Source organism: Hypanus sabinus, chromosome 25, assembly GCF_030144855.1.
Source record: "Hypanus sabinus isolate sHypSab1 chromosome 25, sHypSab1.hap1, whole genome shotgun sequence".
Classification (NCBI taxonomy): Eukaryota; Metazoa; Chordata; class Chondrichthyes; order Myliobatiformes; family Dasyatidae; genus Hypanus; species Hypanus sabinus.
The window spans coordinates 14968528-14981095 of record NC_082730.1 but is presented as its reverse complement, the minus strand read 5'-3'; the positions used below and the strand labels follow the sequence as shown (position 1 = coordinate 14981095).

Genomic DNA, 12568 nt, shown 5'->3' with positions numbered 1-12568 from the left:
TGGGATGTCTTATCTCTGATTGTCATTCTTCCAGTCTGCTCAGTTTGCCCATTTGTATTCACTAAGGATGTGCACTGGTGACTCCTTATGCGGCAGAAATACTTTGTGTGTGAACGGTACATTGGTGCATAGTGACAATCGATTCTGATCGCTCTTCCCACAACTCCTCTTACTTTATCATCTGCCCATAAATCACTCGAAACTGAGGGAGAAATTCTTCTGAAAATGGATGGTTAAAATCAAATTTACACAAGCAGATTCAAGATTACTTAATGTCATTTCCTGTACACAATTGTAAAGGAGAACAAAATCATTGTTCCTCTAGATCCGAAGCAAAACAGAAAAAAACAAATGATAAAGAAAGCAAAAATAATGTGTTCTAAGGAATCTACCACAATGTCAATTGATGTAATTGAATTCCACATTGACTGGAAAGAGAACAGCATCGTCCCTCATCATGTCCTCAGAACAAGTAACGATTTTTATTTGATTGGAGTCATCGTTATCACTGCCCAGTGATGTCTCAGTGTGTTTCCAAAATTCTGAATCAACAGATTACTGAACTAATCCCTTTCCAGGCTAGTGAGCAAAAGATCTGTGGTGGGTAAATTACCAGAAGCAATTCTCTGAGACAGGTTCTACCTGAATATGCAAAGGCAAGATCTGATTTTGGATAGTCAACATGATTTTAAAGGGGCAGTGTGGCTTGAAGGGCCAGAATGGCCTTTTCTGGACCAAATCTTTCAATAAATAAAAAGAAAGGATGTTCTTGTAAGTTGCAAGCCCAGGTAGATTAGAAGATCAAAAGCCCATTTTATTATAATGGGAGACCATCCGGTAGTTTTATAACAGTGAGAAAGAAGCTGTCCTTGAAGTTTGTAGTACATGCTTTCAGACTTCAGTAATATCTGCCCAATAGGAGGGGAGAGCAAGAAAGCATGTCAATGGAAGTTGGGTCTTCAGTTAGATTGGGTGCTTTACCAAGTCACTGAAAGCCATTAAAATCAATAAAAAATATAAATTATTAAAAAAATCCAAAAAGTATAATTATGTATGTATGAACACTTGTGTTTACCAATCAGCATATGGGGAGAAGCTGAGTTAATATCTACAGATCTCGCTGCACTCACCATTGAAGGATCTAATAAAGGAAACACTGTATCTGCTTAAAACCAGCTCTCCTACAAAAGTCAACTTCCCCCAAATCCCACACCAGTTTCCACATTCATTGTTGCACTGTTGCTAATATCATGTCAAAATTTTTTCTCATCTGGACTGTGGAACATCTTCAACAGACCCAGAAGAAGTCCTGCAGTGAATGCCCCAGGGCAAGCAGTTTGACAATCACATGAGCTCATTACAGACTGAGCAGATTCATGAGGAAAGGGCAGTGGATGTTGTCTATCTGAGACTTAGCAAGGCCTTTGATAACGACCCAAATGTTCAGGCTGAGCAAACAAATTGAATATAATATTGGCTTGGTGGGAAGAGTTAGTGGATTGCCGTGGGCTTTTTCAAATTGGAGGTTTTGCATTTTGGCAAGTTGAAACAGTTCAAGACATGTACAGTAAATAGTAGGAGGAAGCTACGGAGAATGTTGCAAAAAAGTGATCTAGTCATCCAGGGACATTGTTTCCGGAAAGTGATGAAACAGGTAGACAGGATGATGAAGAAGCCATTTGGAACACTTATTTTGTTTGTGCACTCTGTACAAGATTGTTATGTTATGTTATGTCTGTACAAGCTGTTAGTGAGACCACTCTTCAAATAGCATGTGCAGTTGTGGTCTTCAGGTTACTGGAATGATATCATGAGACTGGAAAGTGTGGAGCAGAAAAATCATGAGGACATTCCTGAGATGGAGGGCTAGAGTCACAGTGGAGGGTTGGATTGACAGTGATTTTTGCCCTGGAGCTTAGAATATTGACGGGACATTTATTAGAGGTATATAAAATCATGAGGGGCATCGATAAGGTGAATGATCACTGTCTTTTTACAAGGGGAGGGTATGGTAAAGCAAGCAGGTGCAGGCTTCCGTTTAGTTGGGTAAGTACCTAAGAAGCAATGTTATACACATAGGGTCTCAGGTGTATGCAACAATCTGCCATAGCAATCCAAAGAAGGGGATACATTTACAACATTCGAAAGACATTTTGACAGATACATGAGCAACAAAGGCTTAGAACACGGGTTTTCAAACTTTTTATGCCATGTGCAACTAAGGAGTCCATGAAGTCAGTGTCACTGGTTAATCTGTCCTGTTCCTTTTAATACTTAATTTATGCACCTTTGTTTATTTATGTGTAATCCAATTGTAGATTTCATCCTTACTTTCATATGTTACTAAGTGCTATGTGTGTTACACCTTTGTTTGGAGAAACATTGTCTCATTTGATGGTATGCATTCTACAGTTATATGACAATAAACTTGACTTCACTCGAGTCAACTTGATCCTAGGTTGGGAATCCCTGGCAGAGGAGGGTATGGAATAAATAAAATTCAATGTGCTGAACTACATGAACATTTTGGTTGATTTGGATGTGTCAGGCTGATGGGCCAGTTGTTCTAACACACAACAAGCACTTTATGACTCAGAACATGAGCTTCAACTGCGATATTTCAATTTTTAAATATTTGGAAAAAGAAATTTATCTTTGATCTCAGGATTGATGCATATGCAAGAAAATTAGGAATACTCAGTTACCAATACATCATTTCATCAACGTTAATCCTGTCTATTATGTTTAACACCAGTTAAAGAGAAACATATTTTTCTCCCAACTGGCTCTATATTCAAGCAGTAACATTGAAACCACCTGTAGAGAGGAACTTATACTTTACATTGCAGGTGAAGTTGTTTTTGCTCTTTGTGCAGTTGTCATCGATTCTGTCACTGTGTTTTCACATAAATGAATTTTCCCTGTTAAAAGAAAATGAAATTCAATTTTGTCTGCTTTGTATTTAGAGGAACAAAAGAGCACAATTGTTAGACCAATAGGTACCTGAGCATGGTTGTCCAAAGGTGTTCAATACTTAATGCACATTAAAATATTAAAGATAAACTTTTCTCGCTATATGTACATCAGAACACTCAGTGAAATTCATCATTTACAATGATCATCACAAAATAAGTGCTGGGGGCAGCCTGCAAGTGTTCCATGCTTCCAGTGCCAGAACAGCTTGCCTATGACTTACCAAAGCTAACCTGTGTGTCTCTGTAATGCTGAAGGAAATCACGGCACCCGAAGAAAACACCTGCAGTCACTGGGAGAACTTACAAACAACTTGCAGACAGTGGCTGGAATTGGGCCATGATCACTGATCACTAATTGCTGTTCTACTGTGCACCCAATTACATTTACAGACGCCTTAGATTCTTCCCCATACTCAGAAACTGATGTTGTGGAGATGCATCTGGAGAAGTTAAAGGTCTTGGAATGAGGAGACTCTAATTCTGTCTAATTAGGGAAGGGTCCAGCCAGGGAGATGGCCTCAGCCAGCATCCGGAAATCTCCTTTGCGTTCCTCAACACTCTCTGCAGATGTGGTCATAGCTGTACTTGAGTATTCAGGGAGATAATGGTTCAAGTACACTTTTTGTCCAACAGGATAATGCAGGGGACATTTTCAATGAAAAGGCAAGTCTTTTGTTTCCCAGATCTCTTGATCCGTCTACCTCTGAGAAAAATAACTCCATCTGTCTTGAATACTGATTCAACACATTCTGGGAGAAGAAATGTTTCCTAATCCCTTTCTTAAGTGTCTAACAATTCAGATAATTTCTAATCCTCCATGCTTAGTTACTTACTGCCGATTATACCACTGGGCTTGAGGGAAAAAGTGCAGGTTTTCCATCTCTGGAGTTGTTCAGGGCTTCCCTCAACATGTCAGTAGATTCCTCTTGGTCTTCACTGCTGACAGTCATGCACGTCCCGAATCGAGATGGAGCAATACCATAAATCACTGAAGTAAAAGGATTCTACATCCCTGTTTCCATAACCATTATGTTTTACCACACAGGTTTATTAGTCCTGAGCTAAACCCCCGAACCTGGAGGAGTGGTGGATCACTCTGAGTCTGGCCTCTGCACTTTGACCTATTTAGGCATGGGTGACCCTACAAAGAGCCAATGCATAAAGCCCTCACTCCAGCCAACATACATTTACAGGTTATTGAGGCATGCAAGACTCCAAATCTAAGAACAAGTTTGTGATCCTCTTGGAGCTGGGATTCTCTTGACTATCCAGAATTCCCTGGTATTGGAAGTGTCCTAACTGTGTTTGTATCAGCCTGGTAAAATATTGCAAGTTTCTCTGAGATCACCTTTCAGCCTGCTGAACACCAGCAAATAAAAACCTAATCAACCGCATCTCTGTTCTGTGTCACTCATGACATCCCAGAAATCAGTCTGCTGATCCTTTGCTGGCTTCCTTCCAGAACAAGAACATCTTTCATCAGACCAAACCAGTTGGTAGAATGAGAGGGAGGAAGAAGAGATAGTCTGACTGATTTAAACTTCGGGCCAGAATGTAAAGGACAGGTATGTGCCAAATCAAGGCAGCGAGTCCCAGGCACAGGTGCGTATCGAAGCAGCAGGAACCCCTTACCATCTAAGCCATATGTATTGGATATTGTGTTCCAACAATTCAATATCCAGTACACATCAGTCATTCAGTTGTACTCCATTGACCATCAAAACGAATCAAACTCTGCACTACTTACCCATTCTGTTGACTTCAATCACATATCTGCAGTTCCTGACATTGTTGGAGGTGGACATTCTGATCATTTCACTGGACTTTGTTCCATTCCCATTTGAGACATTGCAATAATACAGATAGTTATTGTGTTTTAAGGATTGACAATGTAGATCCAGTTTATTGGTATCAGAGATCTTTGAATCCCCAGATGGGGTCTTTTCGTACCATGAGTACTGAATGGGAAGGGATCCATGCACAGGCTCACAGAACGCTGACACATAGTTCCCACAACTTGAGCCTCTTGTTAGTGGTGAAAATCGAAGTAATGGAACAGACACAGGTTCTGTGGAAAACAACCAAAAAACATACGAAAATCAAACATACTAAAAATTTCAGCAGTTCTGTATCTCAACCAGGACCCACACATCTGGAATCTCAGCAGCTCCTCTACCTCTCTGTGTCTCTGCATCCTTGTACCTGACTGAACTGCCTTGTCTGCCATTATCCCTGAACACAGCAGGTCTCCAGATCAGGACAGCAGTAATGACACTGAGTATGTATCTGCGTGAAAATCAGAGTAACAATCTCTCTCAGCAGCAAGGTGACAGTCCGAATGGCATCCAACAGCCTGACTCGCAAAGGCAGCATTGGTGGTTATCCTAGAAAACTATCGAGTTCTGCTTTCAATATACCCAACAATTTGGCCTCTACAGCTGCCTGCGGCAATGAATTCCACAGATTCACCAGTCTCTGTCAAAATAAATTCCTCCTCATCTCTCTTTGTTTCTGAGTCTGTGCCCTCTGGTCCTTGTGATCCACAGTTTAGGAAACATCTTCTCCGCAACCAGCAGCTTTTCTGTGCTCATTCTTCTAAGCTCCTGCAAGTAGAGGCCCTGAGGCGTCAAATGCTGCTCGTGCATTGGGGAGATTTACATCACCTGGAATTTAATATCTGGATCCCTTTTGAATTGATATGAGGAGTGTTCTTGGGGTTGTAGTCCATTGCTCACTGAAAGTGCACCCTCGTGGATATAATGGTAATGAAAGCATTCAGCACATTCTCCTTTTTCATTTTCCATACTGGAAACTAAAGCTGAAAAGGCATTTTGTAGATTCAAAAGACCCTGGTTAGGGCACTTTTGTGACACACAGTAATTTGTAAATCTGATTGCAACGCGATAGAAAAGATGTGGAGTTGAGGGTAAAGAGTGATGGTAAAGATGTCACCAGAATGTCACAAGGGTGGCATTGTAGTCTAATGGTTAGCACAAGGCTTTCCCAAGCTAATTCCTGCTTCTGTGTGTAAGGAGTTTCTATGCTCTCCCTATGTTTGTGTGGGTTTCTTTCAGGTTCTCCAGTTTCCTTCCACAGTCAAACGACCGAGAAGTTGGTAGGTTAATTGGACATTGCTGATTGTCGGAGGTTTAGGCTGGGGTTAATTTGGGGGATTACGGGGTGGCACAGCTCTGTGTGCTTGAAATGTCTATTCCCCGCTTTATCTTAATCAATGAATAAATGAAATAGATAAATAGAAAGATAAATAAATAAATAGATAGATAGATAGATAGATAGGTAGGTAGATAGATAGATAGATAGATAGATAAATAAATAAATAGACGGGTAAATGTTACCCGGATTGAAGCTACAGGGAGAAGTTTGATCAACTTGGATTGTTTTTGCTGCAGTATAGTAGGCTGAGGAGAGGCCTGATGGAGGTTTTTAAAGTTACAGAAGTCACAGTAGGGAAGTTGGTCAGAATCTTTTCCCTGGGTTGAAATATCAAATAATAGTGAGCATAGTTTGAAGGCAATAGGTGGAACGTTTAAAGAATGTTTGCAAGATGAGTTATATTTACAGTGATGGTGCTGACTGCATGGAACTCACAGTCAGATGAGCTGGTAGAAAGGGATATCATAACTATATTTAAGAAGCTTTTGGACGAGGATATGAAAATGAGGGATTTGAGGGATGTGGACCACGTGCTATAAGATGGCAGGAAAATGTGCTGAGCTTTCCAGTGGAAATTGTTGGCCACTCAGTGGACGGACAACATGTGGGGTTCCCCGACCCTTGCCCACTCCCCACAGCGTCTGCACTGCTGAGGAGCCTCAGGATATCCATGCTTCCCTGGCACTTCCTGGAACAAATATGCATCAGACGTTTCACTGGAGACATAAAGGTAATCAATGAGAAACCTACCGTCATATACTTGTAGCTGCACATCAAACACCAGAGTCTTGCCAGATGTTGCAATTCCACATCTGTAAACTCCTGTATCTTGAAAGACAAGATTCTCCATTGTAACAGTAAATATTCCTTGGGATGTCTTATCTCTGATTGTCATTCTTCCAGTCTGCTCAGTTTGCCCATTTGTATTCACTAAGGATGTGCACTGGTGACTCTGCATGCGGCAGAAATACTTTGTGTGTGAACGGTATATTGGTGCATAGTGACAATCGATTCTGATCGCTCTTCCCACAACTCCTCTTACTTTATCTTCTGCCCATAAGTCACCCGAAACTGAGGAAGAAATTCTTCTGAAAACGGACAGGTAAAATCAAATTTACACAAGCAGATTCAAGATTACTTAATGTCATTTCCTGTATACAATTGTAAAGGAGAACAAAATCATTGTTCCTCTAGATCTGAAGCAGAACAGAAAAAAAAACAAATGATAAAGAAAGCAATAATAATGTGTTCTAAGGAATCTACAACAATGTCAATTGATGTAATTGAATTGCACATTGACTGGAAAGAGAACAGCATCGTCCCTCATCATGTCCTCAGAGCTGTTCACAAGTAATGATTTTTATTTGATTGGAGTCATCGTTATCACTGCCCAGTGATGTCTCAGTGTGTTTCCAAAATTCTGAATCAACAGATTACTGCTCCAATCCCATTCCAGGCTGGTGAGCAAAAGATCTGTGGTGGGTAAATTACCAGAAGCAATTCTCTGAGACAGGTTCTACCTGAATTTGCAAAGGCAAGATCTGATTTTGGATAGTCAACATGATTATAAAGGGGCAGTGTGGCTTGAAGGGCCAGGATGGCCTATTCTGGGCCAAATCTTTAAATAAGTAAAATGAAAGGATGTTCTTGTAAGGTGCAAGCCCAGGGAGATTAGAAGATCAAGAGCCCATTTTATTATACTGGGAGACCATCCGATAGTTTTATAACAGTGAGAAAGAAGCTGTCCTTGAAGTTTGTAGTTCATGCTTTCAGAGTTTAGTAATTCCTGCCCCATAGGAAGAAAGCATGTCAGTGGAAGTTGGGTCTTCAGTTAGATTGGGTGCTTTACCAAGTCACTGAAAGGCATTAAAATCAATAAAAAATATAAATTATTAAAAAGATCGAAGAAGTATAATTATGTATGTATGAACACTTCTGTGTACCAATTAGGATATGGGGAAAAGCTGATCTCACTGCACTCGCAGTTGAAGGATCTAATAAAGGAAACGCTATGACTGCTTAAAACCAGCTCTCCTACAAAAGTCAACTCCCCACAAATCCCACACCGGTTTCCACATTGATTGTGGCGCTCTTGCTAATGTCTTATCAAATTTTTTTCTCATCTGGACTGTGGAACATCTTCAACAGACCCAGAAGAAGTCCTGCAGCGAACGCCCCAGGGCAAGCAGTTTGACAATCATATAAGTTCATTACAGACTGAGCTCATTACTATTCATCTGGACAGGGCAGTGGATGTTGTCTATCTGAAACTTAACTTTGATAACAACCCAAATGTTCAGGCTGAGCAAACAAATTGAATATAACATTGGCTTGGTGGGATGAGTAAGTGGATTGCCGTGGGGTTTTTCAAATTGGAGGTTTTGCATTTTGGCAAGTTAAAACAGTGCAAGACATGTACAGTAAACAGTAGGAGGAAGCTATGGAGAATGTTGCAAAAAAGTGATCTAGTCCTCCAGGGACATTGTTACCAGAAAGTGATGAAACAGGTAGGCAGGATGATGAAGATGCCATTTGGGACATTTATTTTGTTTGGGCACTCTGTACAAGATTGTTATGTTATGTTATGTCTGTACAAGCTGTTAGTGAGACCACTCTTCAAATAGCATGTGCAGTTGTGGTCTTCTGGTTACTGGAAAGATATCATGAGACTGGAAAGTGTGGAGCAGAACAATCATGAGGACATTCCTGAGATGGAGGGCTAGAGTCACAATGGAGGGTTGGATTGATAGTGATTTTTGCCCTGGAGCTTAGAATATTGACGGGACATTTATTAGAGGTATATAAAATCATGAGGGGCATTGATAAGGTGAACGATCACTGTCTTTTTACAAGGGAAGGGTACGGTAAAGCAAGCAGGTGCAGGCTTCCGTTTAGCTGGGAAAGTACCTAAGAAGCAATGTTATACACATAGGGTCTCAGGTGTATGCAACGATCTGCCATTGAAATCCATTAAAGGGGATACATTTACAACATTCAAAAGACATTTTGACAGATACATAAGCGGGAAAGGCTTAGAACAGGGGTCTACAAACGTTTTATGCCATGTGCAACTAAGGAGTCGATAAAGTCAGTGTCACTGGTTAATCTGTCCTGTTCCTTTTAATACTTAATTTATGCACCTTTGTTTGTTTATTTATGTGTAATCCAATTGTAGATTTCATCCTTACTTTCATATGTTACTATGTGCTATGTGCGTTACACCCTTCTTTGGAGTAACTTTGTCTCATTTGATGGAATGCATTCTATAGTTATATGACAATAAACTTGACTTCACTTGACTCAACTTGATCCTAGGTTGTGAATCCCTGGCAGAGGAGGGTATGGAATAAATAAAATTAAATGTGCTGAACGACATGAACATCTTGGTTGACTTGGATGAGTCAGGCTGATGGGCCAGTTGTTCTAACATACAACAAGCACTTTATGACTCAGAACATGAGCTTCAACTTCGATATATAAATTTTTTAATATTTGGAAAAAGAAATTTATCTTTGATCTCAGGCTTGATGCATATGTAAGAAAATCAGGAATACTCCATTTTCAATACATGATTCATCAATGTTAATCCTGTCAAATATGTTTAACACCAGTTAAAGAGAAACATATTTTTCTCCCAACTGGCTCTATTTTCAAGCAGTAACATTGAAACCACCTGCAGAGAGAATCTTATACTTTACATTTCAGGTGAAGTAGTTTTTTCCCTTGGTGCAGTTGTCATCGATTCTGTCACAGTGTTTTCACAGAAATTAATTTTCCCTGTTAAAAGAAAATAAAATTCAATTTTGTCTGCTTTGTATTTAGAGGAACAAAAGAGCACAATTGTTAGACCAATAGGTACCTGAGCATGGTGGACCAAAAGTGATCAATACTTACTGCAAAATAAAATATTAAAGATAACTTTTTTTCGTTATATGTACATCAGAACACTCAGTGAAATTCATCATTTACAATGACCATCACAGAATAAGTGCTGGGGGGCACTTACTGGGCCTGCAAGTGTTCCATGCTTCCAGTGCAATAACAGCTTGCCTATGACTTACCAAAGCTAACCTGTGCATCTCTGTAATGCTAGAGGAAAGCACAGCACCCGAAGAAAACACCTGCAGTCACTGGGAGAACTTTCAAACAACTTGCAGACAGTGGCTGGAATTGGGCCCTGATCACTGTTGATTCTACTGTACACCCAATTACATTTATTATTGCTGTTCTACAGTTCACCCAATTACATTTGCTGACGCCTTAGATTCTTCCCCGTACTCAGAAATTGATGTTGTAGAGATGCATCTGGAGAAGTTAAAGTTCTTAGAATGAGGAGACTGTAATTCTGTCTAATTAGTGAAAGGACCAGCCAGGGAGATGGCCTGAGCCAGCATCGGGAAATCTCCTTCTAGGGCCCCAACACTCTCTGCAGAGGTGGTCATAGCTGTACTTGAGTATTCAGGGAGATAATGGTTCAAGTACACTTTTTGTCCAACAGGATAATGCAGGAGACATTTTCAATGAAAAGGCAAGTCTTTTGTTTCCCATATCTCTTGATCTGTCTACCTGTGAGAAAAATAACTCTACCTTTCTTGAATACAGGGAGAAGAAATGTTTCCTAATCCCTGACCTAAGTGTCTCACCATTCAGATAATTTCTGATCCTCCATGCTTACTTACTTACTGCCCATTACACCACAGGCCTTTAGGGCGGCAGTGAGGGTTCTCTATCTCTGGCGGTGTTCAGGGCTTCCTTCATCATGTCAGTAGATTCCTCTTGGTCTTCACTGCTGACAGTCATGCACGTCCCGAATCGAGACAGAGCAATACCATAAATCACTGAAGTAGAAGGATTCTTCATTCCTGTTTCCATAACCATTTTGTTTTACCACTCAGGTTTATTAGTCCTAAGCTAAACCCCCAAACCTGGAGGAGTGGTGGATCACTCTGAGACTGGCCTCTGCACTTTGACCTATTTAGGCATGGGTGACCCTACAAAGAGCCAATGCATAAAGCCCTCACTCCAGCCAACATACATTTACAGGTTATTGAGGCATGCTAGACTCCAAATCTAAGAACAAGTTTGTGATCCTCTTGGAGCTGGGATTCTCTTGACAATCCAGAATTCCTGGGTAATGCAAGTGTCCTAACTGCACTTGTATCAGCCTGGTAAAATATTGCAGGTTTCTCTGAGATCACCTTTCAGCCTGCTGAACACCAGCAAATAAAAACCTAATCAACCGGTGCTCTGTTCTGTGTCACTCATGACATCCCAGAAATCAGTCTGCTGATCCTTTGCTGGCATCCTTTCATAACAAGAACATCCTTCATCAGACCAAAACAGATGGTAGAATGAAAGGGTGGAAGAAGAGATAGTCTGACTGATTTAAACTTCAGGCCGGAAAGTAAAGGACAGGTATGGGCCAAATCAAGGCAGCGAGTCCCAGGAACAGGTGCGTATCGAAGCAGCAGGAGCCCCTTACCATCTAAGCCATATGTATTGGATATTGTGTTCCAATAATACAATATCCAGTACACATCAGTCATTCAGTTGTACTCCATTGACCATCAAAACGAATCAATCTCTGCACTACTTACCCATTCTGTTGACTTCAATCACATATCTGCAGTTCCTAACATTGTTGGAGGTGGACATTCTGATCATTTCACTGGACTTTGTTCCATTCGCATTTGAGACATTGCAATAATACAGATAGTTATTGTCTTTTAAGGATTGACAATGTAGATCCAGTTTAAAGGTATCAGAGATCTTTGAATCCCCAGATGGGGTCTTTTCGTACCATGAGTACTGAATGGGAAGGGATCCATGCACAGGCTCACAGAACGCTGACACATAGTTCCCACAACTTGAGCCTCTTGTTAGTGGTGAAAATCGAAGTAATGGAACAGACACGGGTTCTGTGGAAAACAACCAAAAAACATACGAAAATCAAACACACTAAAAATTTCAGCAGTTCTGTATCTCAACCAGGACACACACATCTGGAATCTCAACAGCTCCTCTACCTCTCTGTGTCTCTACATCCTTGTACCTGACTGAACTGCCTTGTCTGCCATTATCCCTGAACACAGCAGGTCTCCAGATGAGGACAGCAGTAACGACACTGAGTATGTATCTGCGTGAAAATCAGAGTTACAATCTCTCTCAGCAGCAAGGACACAGTTTAAATGCCACCCAACAGCCTGACTCGCAAAGACAGCATTGGTGGTTATCCTAGAAAACTGTCGAGATCTGCTTTCAATATACCCAACCATTTGGCCTCCACAGCTGCCTGTGGTAATGAATTCCACAGATTCGCCAGTCTCTGTCAAAATAAATTCCTCCTCATCTCTCTTTGTTTCTGAGTCTGTGCCCTCTGGTCCTAGTGATCCACAGTTTAGGAAACATCCTCTCCGCAA

General features: G+C 40.8%; 1 protein-coding gene across 1 annotated transcript; it reads right to left on the bottom strand.

Moving 5' to 3' along the window:
- Positions 1–169: 169 nt before the first annotated feature.
- Positions 170–12226, bottom strand: LOC132380896 (polymeric immunoglobulin receptor-like). Its single transcript, XM_059949814.1, has 6 exons — positions 12202–12226; positions 11747–12067; positions 9848–9926; positions 6900–7237; positions 4723–5043; positions 170–219 (listed from the first exon to the last, which is right to left on the bottom strand). The coding sequence occupies exons 1-6, from the start codon at positions 12224–12226 to the stop codon at positions 170–172; spliced, it is 1134 nt and encodes a 377-aa protein (XP_059805797.1).
- Between the last annotated feature and the right edge of the window lie 342 nt (positions 12227–12568).

Coding starts and splice junctions, on each gene's coding strand:
- LOC132380896 (XM_059949814.1), bottom strand. CDS start 12,226: ATGGCAGACAAGGCAGTTCAGTCAG. Junction 5,044..6,899: donor GCAGCTACAAGTATATGACG/GTAGGTTTCTCA, acceptor TGTTTTCCACAG/AACCTGTGTCTGTTCCATTA. Junction 220..4,722: donor GATTGAAGTCAACAGAATGG/GTAAGTAGTGCA, acceptor ATCCATTTTCAG/AAGAATTTCTCCCTCAGTTT.